Raw genomic sequence first — 14,888 nt, 5'->3', positions numbered from 1 at the left:
GACTTGATTTTGCCATGTAAAATAATTCATCATCTTTGTCTTCACATTGTGGTAAATAGTCTTTGCAGTTGTCCAGATCTTCTTCTCAGATACTTCCAAACCAGACTGTGAGCCTTTGGGTGTGGCCTCAGTGTACTCTGAGGTTTTCTCATCACTCTGTTGAAGCATAGAGTCTGCCTGCCATAGAGTAGTAGAAGACTCTGTGGGTGGGAAAAGGCTCTTCATGTCATTTGTAATTGATCCAACGATTTCAAAAGCAGTTATATCTGTATGCCTTAAGGAAATTGTTGATTTTGCTGGCAACATCTGAGAATCTGTCTGGCTGGAACTGACTTTGCTGGGAAAGCTACTGACTGATTTGATCAGTATTTTTCGCACTTCGTTGGTAGCGTTCATCTGGAACTCCTCACTGGAGAGTTTCTCAATGACTGAGGCTGGAGTATCTCTTAATCCTTCCAACCATGAAGAACCAGACACAGGCATGTCTTCTAGATAAGACATGACACTGTCCAAAAAGCCACAGACTTCAAGGGAGTTGTAAGAGGAACCCTCTGCAACAGATGATGTGCATTCCAAATCTGCCACCTCTGACCTATACATGGTCACAATCTGGGACAAGACCTCTTTGGTGCAGGGCACCATGTTGGAATCACAGAGAGACAGTAATGGTTGAGAGTTCTCACTTTGGCATTTACGGAGAGAACCAAGTCCTGTTGAGTTGACCACTTGCAGTATTGCCTCACTCTTACTGGTTTCAGGTTGCTCTGGTGTTTTCTCTCCTACAGAGTCAGTTGAATCACATCCATCAGATAAAGAAGATGAACTACGTTCTGATATAGGGGATTCACTCCTACATGGGGAAGGCAAGCTCAGGATTGAAACAGGCAGATCACTGGAGTCAGTATGCTCCAGAAGCACAGCACTGGAGTCAGCTTTTTCCATAAGTTCTTCCCCTTGGACTGGAGCTCCACCCATTCTGAGGAACAATGTCTCCAGCTTTGCCTGAAGTCTCTCGCAGAGTCTACGAGCTGCATGGAAGGGTTTCCGCTTTGTCGTACAGTGTCCCACTTGGGTATCTCTCTGGGTGCTTGTTGGCTGATCTAATTCAGCATACTGCACAATGTCCTTGACATCTTCAACAAAGTTATCAATTATTTGTGATGCCTCAGATTCTACTTTGGTCAGTATGAGCTCAGTGGCCGCAGAATCAAGGATCCTGTCAGATGGGCTAGATGCATTCATCAAGCTTGGAGTGGTACTAAACGAATGAGAAGGTTGAACCATACCAGAGATATCGCTCATTAACCTTCTCACAAGAATTTCACTCACAGCCTTTGAGGCTTTGGTCTTGAACTTCACACTAAACAGAGTGCCAAGATTTTGCATCATTGCTTTGCAAGATGTACATATTATGTTCAGCTCCTCTGGAACAGGAGAGTCTTCAACATCCAGGTGCTCTACTACAAGGTCACTGCCAGATGCCAACATTTTAACTTTCACAGCCACTTCTCGAAAAACCTTAGCCAATTCCGGATCTTCTTTTTCCAATTCACCCACCATCTCTGTGATAACAGTCATCACTTCTTCTGTTGCAGGTGGAATGCATGACTCTAATACAGAGGTAGAGCTCTGGTCCTCTGGGGTGGTGTGATCATCAAAACATTTCTGGACCATGTTGACCATTTGTTCAGCGGCCTGGGTACCAGAAGAAATAGGGGAGGACCGCCCTGAAATGGCTCTGCTGATGGTCGCAGAGAGGGCAGAGTTAAGCTGTTCGACCACCACCTTGATAAGACCAACAGTCAGCTCAGGTGGGCAGGAGGACAGGATATTATGATCAGACAGTTGCTCCTGGACACTTTTGATGATTCTGTCCTCTGTCATTCCCAGGAGGACTTTCACTGAGGTCTGGGAACTTTAAAACGAACAAGCAAAGCATGATAATTCCTGTCTTAACTTGGCAAATCGGTCAAGCGTTGTAATTTTAGTATTCTAAATATCTACATGTCCTTTTGATCGCTTTACATGCTCATTCATTTGAATATGCTCAAAGGCTGATACATTACATTTTGTACTACATCAGATAGAGTAAATTGCATTAGCTAACACTGGGATAGATGATCTTGGTGAAATCCATACATGAAAACCTTGAGGGGAACATACCTCTTAGAAGAGGGTGTTAGGGACCTGAGATGTTGAGCCCCTGTGCCGCCCTTATACATTTTCTTCGCCAGATATCTAACTTCCTGGATGAGCTCCAGTCTTTCCTGATCAAAGGCAGCAAAGGATCTTGCACTGCCACCCCTCTTGGGTGAGTCAGTGTCGTCGTCAGCAAAGTCCTTTACCCCAAGTACGCGGGCCAGGGCTGGCAGCAGGATCTTCAGGGTGGTCTGTGCGATGAAGGTTACAATTGTCTTGCACAATTTGGCAAGCTGTTCCTTCGTCATCTGTTTTGAACAAACAGAACAAAAACAGTCTTTTCAATGGAACTGTGATGTAAAGTATTCTAGATCGAACAGAATGCATTTGATCAACATTGTTATTCTTGTCTGTGACTGAATTCAAAGTTTGATGAAGTCTGACAGAGAACATGAATAACAGAATATGACTTGATGGCTAATCTCTGAATTCAACAGATCATTGACACATCAAAGGTCAAAGGCAGGTAGGGAAACTTACAGGGTTTTTTAGTCCTTTGTAGATCACTTGCCACTGCCTAGACAATTTAAAATAAGTGTTTTAGTTAGTGTTTAGTTCCCACTGCACAATATTTCATAAATGTTGAACATTACAGAAAAACTTTTAACATACTCATCAGTAAGATTGCGCAGGAATGAGATGAGGATTGGGTAGGAGTATTCCATCTCATCCTTGTTGCCTGGGCCGAATGTAGCCTGAACAGCTTTCTTCTCCAGGAGCTCAATTACAGATCCTCTATCCAGGTGTTTATTCCTGGAGACTAAAGATGTGATTGCCGTAGAGGAAGTAGAAACAAAATTAAAGAGAAATCAGACGTTTTATCTCTTAATACTCTGATTTCATTGTTTAAGGGTTTTAGAATAGGCCTATTTTAATAAAGCTATCTATGTGACCTTTCTTACTGATTACAGTAGACTACAGTTTCATTGAAAATGGATAGCACAACCTCACATCACAGACAGAATAGAGAAACAATGTAGTACTACAGAGGTAAATCTCTGACCTGCATCGTTGTCAGTGCCCAGCTTCCTTGACTTCTTGCCACTCCTCTTACTTTTTGCCTAGGATAGAACAGAACAGATTCCAGAGCTCAAATGATGGCAGACATGTAACACCAGGGCCCGTATACATAAAGTTCATCAGAAAAGGTGTGGGCTCAACCTTGCCCAAATAATTGTATTCATTATGATCTCAAATGCAAAACTGATCCTAGATAAGCACTCCTACTCTGAGACAATTTATAAATAGGCTATGGGCCAGGTCAAAGCAGCTCTTAAAACACGTTTTGAAAACAGCTACTACGTATGTTGTTATCTGAGATATATAGATATCTATGGTATGACTGCTATCAGGTACAGAGTGTAACCCAGTAGGCCTATTATGTGCTCTGTCACTCCTGCCATCTTACCTTCCTTCCCTTCTTGGCCTCCTCTTTGGGTGTGGCCACAGGTTCTTCCTCAACAACTTCCTTTCCTTCCCTCTGAGGATCACCATCCTCCCTCTGTGCTACCTGAAGGACAGACATTCCAATAAGTAATAATATGTCAATGTCAGAGTAGATCTGTGCAGAGGACATCATAAATAGAGCTACAGCCATATCAGCGCTAAGCTGGTGACTTTATAAAGAATGGTACATTTGCTTTACAATATGTTATAGCTTTTTACAAGAAATATCTGCTTATATTGCTTTACCCTTTTTTACTTTCCCCCAATATTGCATGAAGTAATTTAGCTTACCCTTTCTTCATCCATTCAAGCTATTTTATATCTCAAAAAGCATGTCCTTGTCTGTGTTGGTTACATTCAAGCTTGAGTTCAGGTCGAGAGTGTGGACAATATTGCAGGCAGGGACTGTAATTTAGGGCTACATGATACGTCATGGAACGTTAGACCTTTATGACATCACAAATAGTATTTTTAGGAAGAGCGCGGGAAAGGTTACTTGCCCACTCAGTAGGACTAGCTAATATTGACAGAAATTTCCCCGTCAAACGTTTTCGATTGCCTACCCCTACGCCTTCCATCGAACATGGTCCTGCCTTTGCAATATTGTCTCTCTTGTGGATTTACTTACGTATGACATGTAGGCTTACTGTGTCGGATCAAGTTGATTGATCTGTCCTAGTCAGCCTTAGGTTGAACCCAAAATCTTCTGGGAAATATTTGTTAATACTATTCATTTCAATATCGTTTTATTCTTTGATTTAGTCCCAATCCAATCCTATTGTTGGCTGCCAATCCCCACCAAATATGTCATTGTAGGACATACTGTAGCGGGAGAAAGTGAGATCTGCAACGCGGACGCGTTCGGTGGCTCCTTCAGTGCAGAGGCAAGCGCGTATGCCAGTGCCACTAAAGCCCGGGCTTGTGAGGCAGTAGTCTACAACGCTGACAGGCAACACCTTGTCATTTTATTAACTCACTAGAATTACCTTGTCTTCTTCATTCATTTCGATTGCACTTCCTTTCGTGGTGAAATTAGTTTTGATTACTATTAACTTTAATCTACAGAGTTTAAGTGTTTATGTTGCCCACGTCATCATGTGATGCTGTGAGCAAACAATTTATGCCCAGCCTTCCTAGATAGGCCTGGGCTGCATAACACTATGAATCTGGGAAAACATAACACTTAAAAAAAAGTTTTACAGTGCAAAAATAGCATAGGCCTACTTGTATACTATTCAAATCCACACTAAAGCCACACCTCTTCACACAGACGTACCCAGATTCTGTTGTTTTAGCTTTAACCTCTGTTAAATTCACTTCCCTGGTTAATCTGTCATCATGTTTCGTGTTCTCCATGGTTAATCTGTCTCTTTGTTTAGTGCACTTTAATATAGCCTGTTTACTTATTTGAATGTTTGATTATATTGCTTTTTATCCTGCAGATTTTGTTGTGGATTTAAATTGACTTTGGGTGTCTTAAAAATCACTTAAAATAGCACTGTTGGGGATCACGTGACCCTTGGACGAGTTGGCCGCATGAACTAAGAGCTCCGCACAAGTAGTTTCCAATTCCTAATCTTACCTCCACTCCAAGTTCAAACTCATTTAGCTTTAGTAAGAAAAAGTCATGGCGGCGACACTACAGGTGACATTTTTACCCGGACTCAAGTATTAGCGACGGAAAAAGCCTCCAAGAAGAAGCTAGCTTCAGAAAAAACTAGCGCCATTAGCCAGGAGCAAGAGAACCCGCTCCCCCACGAGGCACAACGAATGCCAACCTCGCACTCTGTCGAAGACATCCATTCTGAGTTGAGATCCCAACGTACAGAACTAAACACTAAACACGACATATAGCCGATATCCAGAGACCCACCCCCTAAAGGTCATTATAGCCGTCCAATTTATATTTATTTTCCTTTAACTGAGAGGGATGGGCTGTATAGCCTAACCTAGGCCTACTAATGTTTCAGCCTACTTTTAAGTTGCTATTATTACTTGGGGTTCCCTATGTCCCTCGGGGGAGGTATATGTAGGCTTGGCTATTGATTTTATTTTTCTCCCCTCTTTTACTGTGGTCTGGACGAGGGCAACTATGTTATTTACTCAATGCGGGGTGGAGAGGATGAGGCATTTCTTTGGTGGGGAGACGTTGTGCGTTGCTAACTGTTCCCGGTTTTTGTTTTATTCGGAACACAGAATTGAGACTGAGCGGGGGGGTAACAGATCCAACGGGATGTGTCGAGTTGTTTGGGAACTCAGCTGGGGTGTTCAGAGATTATTATTTTATGTACACCATTTATTTTCCTTTTATGTGAACGCAGCTGTAATTACTATCCATTTTTACCCAGCGATGACTTGCACTAAAGTTCGATTACTGCTCGATGACGATGACTAGTACCTTGAATCTATTGACATGGAACTGCCATGGTCTAGGGCATGCAATAAAACGAAAAAAGATACTATGTGCTCTAAAAAAGGAAAAAGCAGACATCGCTATTACAAGAGACACACTTCTGTGATGCTGAACATGCCAAACTCCGCAGAGCTTGGGTGGGACAGGTGTATTTCTCATCTTTCAAATCAAACAGTAGAGGCACAGCCATACTTATCCATAAAAATGTTCCATTCATAATTGACAAAAACATATCTGATCCGGAGGGGAGATTTATTTTGATAACTGGGTCACTATATGGTCAACCAATTACTATATTAAACATATACGCCCCTAACACAGATACTCCTGCCTTCATGTCAAAAATTATAACCCTGTTCAATGAGCATTGTGTCTCCTTTGGCGTGGTGGCCGGAGATTTTAATTGTACCCTTAACCCAACCCTAGACAAATCATCTCAAGTCCCCACCACAAATCCTAGATCTGCAAAGATGTTGAACTCTCTTACTAAAGAGATGGGACTGATAGATATCTGGAGAGAGACTAATAGCTCATCTATGGACTATACATACTACTCTAATGTCCATAACACCTACTCCCGTATAGATTACATTTTTATCCCAAAGAGTTTCATAAATTCAGCCACTTGTACAATCGGACCCATAGCACTTTCAGATCACGCCTTTGTCCACCTCCGCTTTGACCTCTGCAAAAACATCCCGAGGTCAAAGAGCTGGAAATTCAACACCTCCATGCTATCAAACGAAGCGTTCCATACATTAGTAACTACATGGATAGACAACTACACACAAGACAATAAAGATTCTCCTGTTTCTCCGGCCACAATGTGGGACGCTGCTAAAGCCACACTAAGAGGTCATCTAATTGCATATGCTTCCTCTAAGAAAAAAGCAATGGAAGCACACAGGCTAGATCTTGAGAGGGAGCTGGAATGCTGTGAAAAAATACATAAACAATCCCTAGACAGCACCTCCTGGAGTCATCTTAAAGCATCCAAAGCCAAACTGAATTTGGACTACACTCGGGAGATAAAAAAAAAAGTTTTCTTTACTAAACAGAAATACCATGAGTATAGCAATAGGCCCAGTAGATTGCTTGCTTACCAATTAAAAAAGGAGCAGTCAGAGCGTACAATCATGGCTATCCGAACAGCAGAGGACGAGGTCACATATGACCCAAAAAAGATCAATTTAACTTTTCATTATTTTTACTGCAAACTATAAACCTCTGAGAGAAAACACACGGAGGCAGAACTCCACTCTTTCCTAGAGGGAATCTCGCTACCTAAACTATCAGAGACCGACCAAGAAGATCTCAACTCCCCCTTCACTCCTGAGGAGATCCTGGAGGCAATTACCTCCATGCCACCTAATAAGTCCCCAGGCCCAGATGGATTCCCCAGAGAGTTCTACAAAGCTCAGCCCTATCTTCATGCCAATGCTGGAGGATTTTTGCAAAAACGGAGTTCTCTCAGACTCAATGCACACAGCTCGCATTACAGTGTTGCTAAAAAAAGACAAGGACCCCCTATCCTGCTCGTCCTTCCGGCCCATAAGCTTGTTGGATTTCGACTATAAAATAATTACCAAATTGCTCGCCAAAAGACTTAACACTCTTCTTCCCAAAATAATAAAAGTGGACCAAACTGTATTTATTAGAGACAGATACTCTTCTGATAACATTCGCCGTCTTTTTGATATTATTGATCAAGTAAACGCACAGAAGACCCCTGTCCTACTGGCTTCACTGGATGCTGAGAAGGCGTTTGACAGGATGGAGTGGAACTTTCTGTTTTCAGTCTTAGAAAAGTTCAATATGGGCCCAAATGTTATTAAATGGATCAAATCACTATACTCTCATCCAAATGCCATGGTGACTACTAATGGACTGAACTCTGACAGATTCCCTCTGGAACGGGGCACAAGACAAGGGTGCTCGCTGTCCCCGCTGCTCTACTTGTTGGGGCCGGAGCCTCTGGCAGAGCTGATAAGGAGCAATCCAAGTATTATGGGTGTTTCTGCAGGCGGCCTGCAGCACAAGATTTCGCTTTACGCGGATGATGTCTTGCTCTACATATCCAACCCTGAGAAATCCCTCCCTCTCATTTTAGACACAATTGCTCAGTATGGCAAGTTTTCAGGTTATACGATCAATTTTAACAAATCCACTGCCTGCCCTCTCAATATTACACTCACCAGCTCTATGAAGACACTTTGTCCTTTCCAATGGAAAACACAGGGGTTTCAATACCTCGGGATCTTCATAACACCAGATCTGAATAGCCTTTTTAAGGAAAATTATCTTCCACTCCTGGACCGAATCAAGAACGATCTCCAAACCTGGATCTCCCTCCCAATTAGCTTAGTAGGAAGAATTAATGTAATCCGTATGAACGTCCTCCCTAGGCTGAACTACTTATTTCAGATGCTCCCATGCTATCTCCCAGTAGGTTCCTTTTTCAAAACAACTAACCAAAGCATCACCAAATTTATATGGGGCAATAAAAAACCTAGGATCAAGTTTTCCACTCTATCGAAACCTGAATCTAAGGGTGGTCTTGCCCTTCCCTCCCTTCAATTGTACTACTGGTCTGCCCAAATCCGCAACATGCTAACATGGATCACAAACAGACAAGAGTCAACGTGGATTCAGATAGAAGCCCAATCCTGTGGTTCATTGCCCTTAAGCTCAATTATATTCATTAATAACTTTAGTGAAGTGGGCAACATAGCCAAAACCTTTGTGATTTACAGCACCCTACTAGCGTGGAGGGACTGTAAGAAATACCTGGGCATTTCCTCCCAAATATGTTCTCACTCGCCTATAGTGGGCAACCCAGACTTGCCAAAAGCCCTGAGGGAGGCCAACTTTAATCTTTGGCATACTCTAGGAATCAGGACCTTTTCAGACCTATTTCATCAGAAAACCACTACACTGAAATCCTTTCAAGAGCTCTGCAGTGAATTCGATGTGCCAAGATCCCATTTTTTCAAATATCTTCAAATTAGACATGTAATTTCCTCATTTACCTCCAAGAGGAGGTTTAGAACTCAGTTGAATGAAGTTGAAACCCTTCTTGTCACAGCACAATCCATTAAAGGCAAAATATCTTACATCTATAGACTCCTTTCTGAGAAAGGAAGCTCCTCCTTTACTCCTTTGAAAATAATCTGGGAAAAGGACCTTGGTCTGACTATCAGTGATGAGTTATGGGTGGAGGTTTGCGACAGGGTATACTGTAAAAATGAAAGAATCTAATTACAAATTTTTGTACAAATTTTATTATACTCCTTTGAGACTCCATAGAATGAAAACCGATATGTCTCCCAACTGTAAAAGATGTACCTCTGAAAGTGGAACCTATATGCATGTATTTTGGACCTGTAGGGAGATTGCCAGATTCTGGCAATCTGTACATACTGCTGCACAGAAAATACTAGAGGTACAGTTTGATATGACCCTGTGTATCTATCTTCTTAATGCCCAGCAGGACTTTGTTCTTGATCCTGACAGAGAAAATTTGCTTATGACTATTACATACTTTGCTAAGAAATGTATTCTTCTACTGTGGGCCTCAAATACCCCTCCTACATTTAAAATGTGGATTGACCAGATTGTTGACTTTCTTCCTCTTGAAAAGCTCACTTATGACCTCCACAAGAGACAGCCCAAGTTTGATAGACTCTGGTCTTCACTATTCAACTATATTTCAAACTGGACAGAGTGAACGGGGTGACTAGGGAAATGCGCAGATGCATGTTGTGTAAGGTACTGTAAAACCTAAAAACGAATTATTGGCCCGTCGTCTCAGCGAATGCTTGAAATAGCTGATAAGAACCTTGATAGTGCTGCTGCAAGTGTTAAATGTTTTTTTTGTGTGTTTTTATTTTAATTTCGTTTTTGAGTACGTGTGCACCAAGGAAAATAAATGCTTTTATTTGACTTTATCATTCATTTTAATTGTATTTTTATTTTTTCATATGTATTATTATTTTTTGACTTTTTCTTTTTTTAAAGCCTGTGAATGTGGAATGTGTTTTGTTGGTTGATTGAAAAAAAAGAACTTCAATAAAACTTTAAATTGAAAAAAAAAAAAAAATAGCACTGTTGTTCTAATCGTCAGATCGCAGGTATTCTGATCTTCACTGTCCATGGTGCTGAATCTGGCTGGGTAGATTAGTTTGAATGCTGAAAACTTGTTTGCCTACATTTAAAGGCCCTGTGAAGTCAAAATAATTTGATTTCATATTGTACAACAGCTGATGAAACTAACACTGTAAATGTGTTTTACAAAAATGTGATCGGGGTTGCTTCCTGATAGTTCTGGTTGAAAATACGGAGCATGTTCCTCTGCCCAGGCCTTGCTGACACTTGCGAGATCTTACACTGCCTGGATAGGTATTTTGTGTGTCAGCTAACCACATCATATGTTATAGCAATCTGTCAGTCGATGACACAATGGATGACTTGGCACACAACCATTGGTTGATGCATGCAACACCTGAGCAGGGACACATTCTTTTCACAGCACTTCAATGCAAAGTAATTTTCGTAGAAGGTTTGGAGAGCATTTTCACTAACCCTAACCCTTTTCCTAACCTTAACCTCAGTTTCCTAACCTGCTACGAAAAATTAACTTCGATATTGAAGTGCCATGAAATGAGAGTTTCTCACGTTCTAATCAGCAGGTTTGCATGGGCGAGAGTTTTGGCTTTCCATGGCGACATCACCATGTGTAAATTGGTTTATAGACCAACGACAAAGAGAGTGCCAATAACAGCTAGTTTTAATTTCCCCTCCACACTGACCACTCCCAGACAGTCCTAGCAAAATTATTGCTTGAGAAAGTTTTTTTTGCAAAAAATACATTTTTGACCATTTTCATCGTAATCTATTACAGTAAGGTACTTAATTGTTACCCAGAAATGATTTGATATTGATATAAAAACGTCTGCTTTGGGCCTTAAAAAGATATGTGCACTACATACTCAGAAATCACATATATTGACATTTTAGAATGTATTTTATCAAGAAAGTAAGTTATACATGTCTTTTTTAATCTTACTCTTAGTTGCAAATAATTAATTTGGCTGTGGTTCATTTGATTTTCAGCACAACCCTGTTTGATAACGTATAGTATTATAGTGACTTCTTGTGGTAAAATGTCAAACTCACAACTAAAATCATTAAAATGGAGGTTTTCTTTACCCTGTCTTATCAAACAAATCAACATTAATTACTTAACATCTTAACACATACACACCATGTAAATATCAATAAACAGAGGAACACATGCTACAAATAGTTAGTGACTACCTACCAGTCAATTAAATTAGATTATTCAGAAAAATAACATTGTTATAAGAGACAAATTGCCTTTAGACAACATAAATGACTGCATCTGGACACAGGTCAAAACTACTCTGCCGAGCTCAAGTTACCAGCTATGTATGGTTTCAACACTTACATTTATTGAGTTATTGAAAAGTATCCTACAAACATTGTTCGAATGTGAAAGTGATCAGGTTTTCTGAAACAGGTGTGTTTGTATTGAAGAACCCTGAGATTGTGGACAGTAGGACTTGTGTGAACAGGTGTGAACAGACTGAAGATAATGATGTTTTCCTTTCTCTGTCTTTCGAAACTCAGGAACAGTTTGAATGTTTTTTTATTGTAATTTAAACAATGGTATGGATGATTAAGCTGGATCTTTCTCTCTGAATCAGGAGTGCACTTTCATTCTCCCAATTTTCCCAAAAGCCCAATCTGAGCAACCTTTGCTATAAACCCTGTCTTTCCCATTGTTGTTTCAAAAGTGGAAAATTATCAATTCGATAATCACACATAATGGGCATTTCACAGCCAAGACTTTTGATCCTTCCCATCAAGGCCATGTTGGCCAGTTTAACCTTCACCCGTTCCCTCTCTTCCGGAGTCCTCTTGGAGGTGCACTCCACAGTAGAGTCGGTCTCAAAAGAGATGGCTGGGACGTGAGTGAGCAGGTGGCCCCCAGCCTTCTCCTGGGACATGGGCGTGGGAGTCTGCAGGACCAGCCCGTGCGTCGCTTGTTGATGTCGAAGGTAAAAGCTAAGAGGATACACACAAACATTGACCATATAATGTAATGTTGTTACATGTAACTAACTAGCTTGACTTGCCACTGTGTGAAACATGTATGCTACCATATGTTACTAAAAAGAGCTGACAATATTATAAAATGTAATCCAGGAGCTTTTGTTTGAATTCTGGTTCTCTCACAACACAAGTCACTCAGAAAAGCATCTGTAGGCAGAAGCATGCTACATGTACATTTGGCATTTGAATAAACTACAGCTGTGCTATGCTACCGAATGCAAAATGTATCTGTATCATAAAACTGTAGTGCAATATTCCCTTTTCTTGCCACACACACACACACACACACACACACACACACACACACACTCTCACTAGGGACAAATGTTTCGGCTCCTTGTCCAGAGAGGTTTGAGCTTTAGAAGAGGATCTGCAGTAAAAGTAGACCTTTACTGCCATCTACAGGTCAAAGGTCAGACTGGCATTCAGTAAAATGTAAACATGGGCGATCCACAGAAAATGGAAATGTGTGTGTTTCTGTTTGAGAAGTTAAACCAGTTAATTCCCTTATAACTGAGTGTCTTGCATCATGTATTATTTTATTGGTTGTAAATTAAATACGGTTTATTTTACAGTACATGTATTTTACACTGAATCATTGATATATGGTTGAATGTTGGTTGTGGGTGTAACGGTGTAACTGGCGCCTCTGGGCTGAGGGGCTCTGGCGCCTCTGGGCTGAGGGGCTCTGGCGGCCCCTGGCTGACTGGCGGCACTGGCGGCCCCTGGCTGACTGGCGGCCCCTGGCGGCCCCTGGCAGACTGGCGGCCCCTGGCGGCCCCTGGCAGACTGGCGACACTGGCGGCCCCTGGCAGACTGGCGGCACTGGCGGCCCCTGGCGGCACTGGCGGCACTGGCGGCCCCTGGCAGACTGGCGGCCCCTGGCTGACTGGTGGCACTGGCGGCCCCTGGCTGACTGGAGGCCCCTGGCTGACTGGCGGCCCCTGGCTGACTGGCGGCCCCTGGCTGACTGGCGTCCCCTGGCTGACTGGCGTCCCCTGGCAGACTGGCGGCACTGGCGGCCCCTGGCAGACTGGCGGCACTGGCGGCCCCTGGCAGACTGGCGGCACTGGCGGCCCCTGGCAGACTGGCGGCACTGACGCCTCTGGGCTGAGGGGCTCTGGCGCCTCTGGGCTGAGGGGCTCTGGCGGCCCCTGGCTGACTGGCGGCACTGGCGGCCCCTGGCTGACTGGCGGCCCCTGGCTGACTGGCGGCCCCTGGCTGACTGGCGGCCCCTGGCGGCCCCTGGCAGACTGGCGGCACTGCCGGCCCCTGGCAGACTGGCGGCCCCTGGCAGACTGGCAGCCCCTGGCGGCCCCTGGCAGACTGGCGGCACTGGCGGCCCCTGGCAGACTGGCGGCACTGGCGGCCCCTGGCAGACTGGCGGCCCCTGGCAGACTGGCGGCACTGGCGGCCCCTGGCAGACCTGCGGCACTGTCGGCCCCTGGCAGACTGGCGGCACTGGCGGCCCCTGGCGGCACTGGCGGCCCCTGGCGGCACTGGCGGCACTGGCGGCCCCTGGCGGCACCTGGCTTACTGGCGGCCCCTGGCTGAATGGCGGCCCCTGGCTGAATGGCGGCCCCTGGCTGAATGGCGGCCCCTGGCTGACTGGCGGCACTGGCGGCCCCTGGCAGACTGGCGGCACTGGCGGCCCCTGGCAGACTGGCGGCACTGGCGGCCCCTGGCAGACTGGCGGCACCTGGCGGCACTGTCGGCCCCTGGCAGACTGGCGGCACTGGCGGCCCCTGGCGGCACTGGCGGCCCCTGACGGCACTGGCGGCCCCTGGCGGCCCCTGACGGCACTGACGTCCCCTGGCTGACTGGCGGCACTGGCGGCCCCTGGCTGACTGGCGGCACTGGCGGCCCCTGGCAGACTGGCGGCACTGGCGGCCCCTGGCAGACTGGCGGCACTGGCGGCCCCTGGCAGACTGGCGGCCCTGGCGGCCCCTGGCGGCACTGGCGGCACTGGCGGCCCCTGGCGGCCCCTGGCTTACTGGCGGCCCCTGGCTGACTGGCGGCCCCTGGCTGAATGGCGGCCCCTGGCTGAATGGCGGCCCCTGGCAGACTGGCGGCACTGGCGGCCCCTGGCAGACTGGCGGCCCCTGGCAGACTGGCCGCACTGGCGGCCCCCGGCAGACTGGCGGCACTGGCGGGCACTGGCGGCCCCTGGCGGCACTGGCGGCCCCTGGCTGACTGGCGGCCCGTGGCTGACTGGCGGCCCCTGGCTGACTGACGGCCCCTGGCTGAATGGCGGCCCCTGGCTGACTGGCGGCACTGGCGGCCCCTGGCAGACTGGCGGCCCCTGGCAGACTGGCGGCACTGGCGGCCCCTGGCAGACTGGCGGCACTGGCGGCCCCTGGCAGACTGGCGGCACTGGCGGCGCTGGGCAGACGGGTGGCTCAGGCGGCGCTGGGCAGACGGGTGGCTCAGGCGGCGCTGGGCAGACGGGTGGCTCAGGCGGCGCTGGGCAGAAGGGTGGCTCAGGCGGCGCTGGGCAGACGGGTGGCTCCGGCAACGCTGGACTGAGTAGCTCTCATAGCGCCGAACAGGCGGGAGACTCCGGCTGCGTTGGAGAGGAGGAAGGCTCTGGCAGCGCTGGAGAGGCGGGAGACTCCGACAGCGCTGGAGAGGAGGAAGGCTCCGGCAGCGCTGGACAGGCGGGAGTCCCTGTAAGGATGAGCCGGAGAGACAGCCT

General features: G+C 45.8%; 1 protein-coding gene across 1 annotated transcript; it reads right to left on the bottom strand.

Annotated features, from left to right (window-relative positions):
- Positions 1 to 1,803: 1,803 nt before the first annotated feature.
- LOC118954555 lies at positions 1,804 to 12,087 on the bottom strand. The gene is made up of 6 exons (XM_036974040.1): positions 11,974 to 12,087; positions 3,608 to 3,679; positions 3,203 to 3,260; positions 2,812 to 2,959; positions 2,680 to 2,716; positions 1,804 to 2,447 (listed from the first exon to the last, which is right to left on the bottom strand). The coding sequence occupies exons 1-6, from the start codon at positions 12,085 to 12,087 to the stop codon at positions 2,103 to 2,105; spliced, it is 774 nt and encodes a 257-aa protein (XP_036829935.1). The 3' UTR covers positions 1,804 to 2,102.
- Between the last annotated feature and the right edge of the window lie 2,801 nt (positions 12,088 to 14,888).

Source organism: Oncorhynchus mykiss, unplaced genomic scaffold (assembly GCF_013265735.2).
Source record: "Oncorhynchus mykiss isolate Arlee unplaced genomic scaffold, USDA_OmykA_1.1 un_scaffold_390, whole genome shotgun sequence".
Classification (NCBI taxonomy): domain Eukaryota; kingdom Metazoa; phylum Chordata; class Actinopteri; order Salmoniformes; family Salmonidae; genus Oncorhynchus; species Oncorhynchus mykiss.
This window is presented reverse-complemented; position numbering and strand designations above follow the sequence as displayed.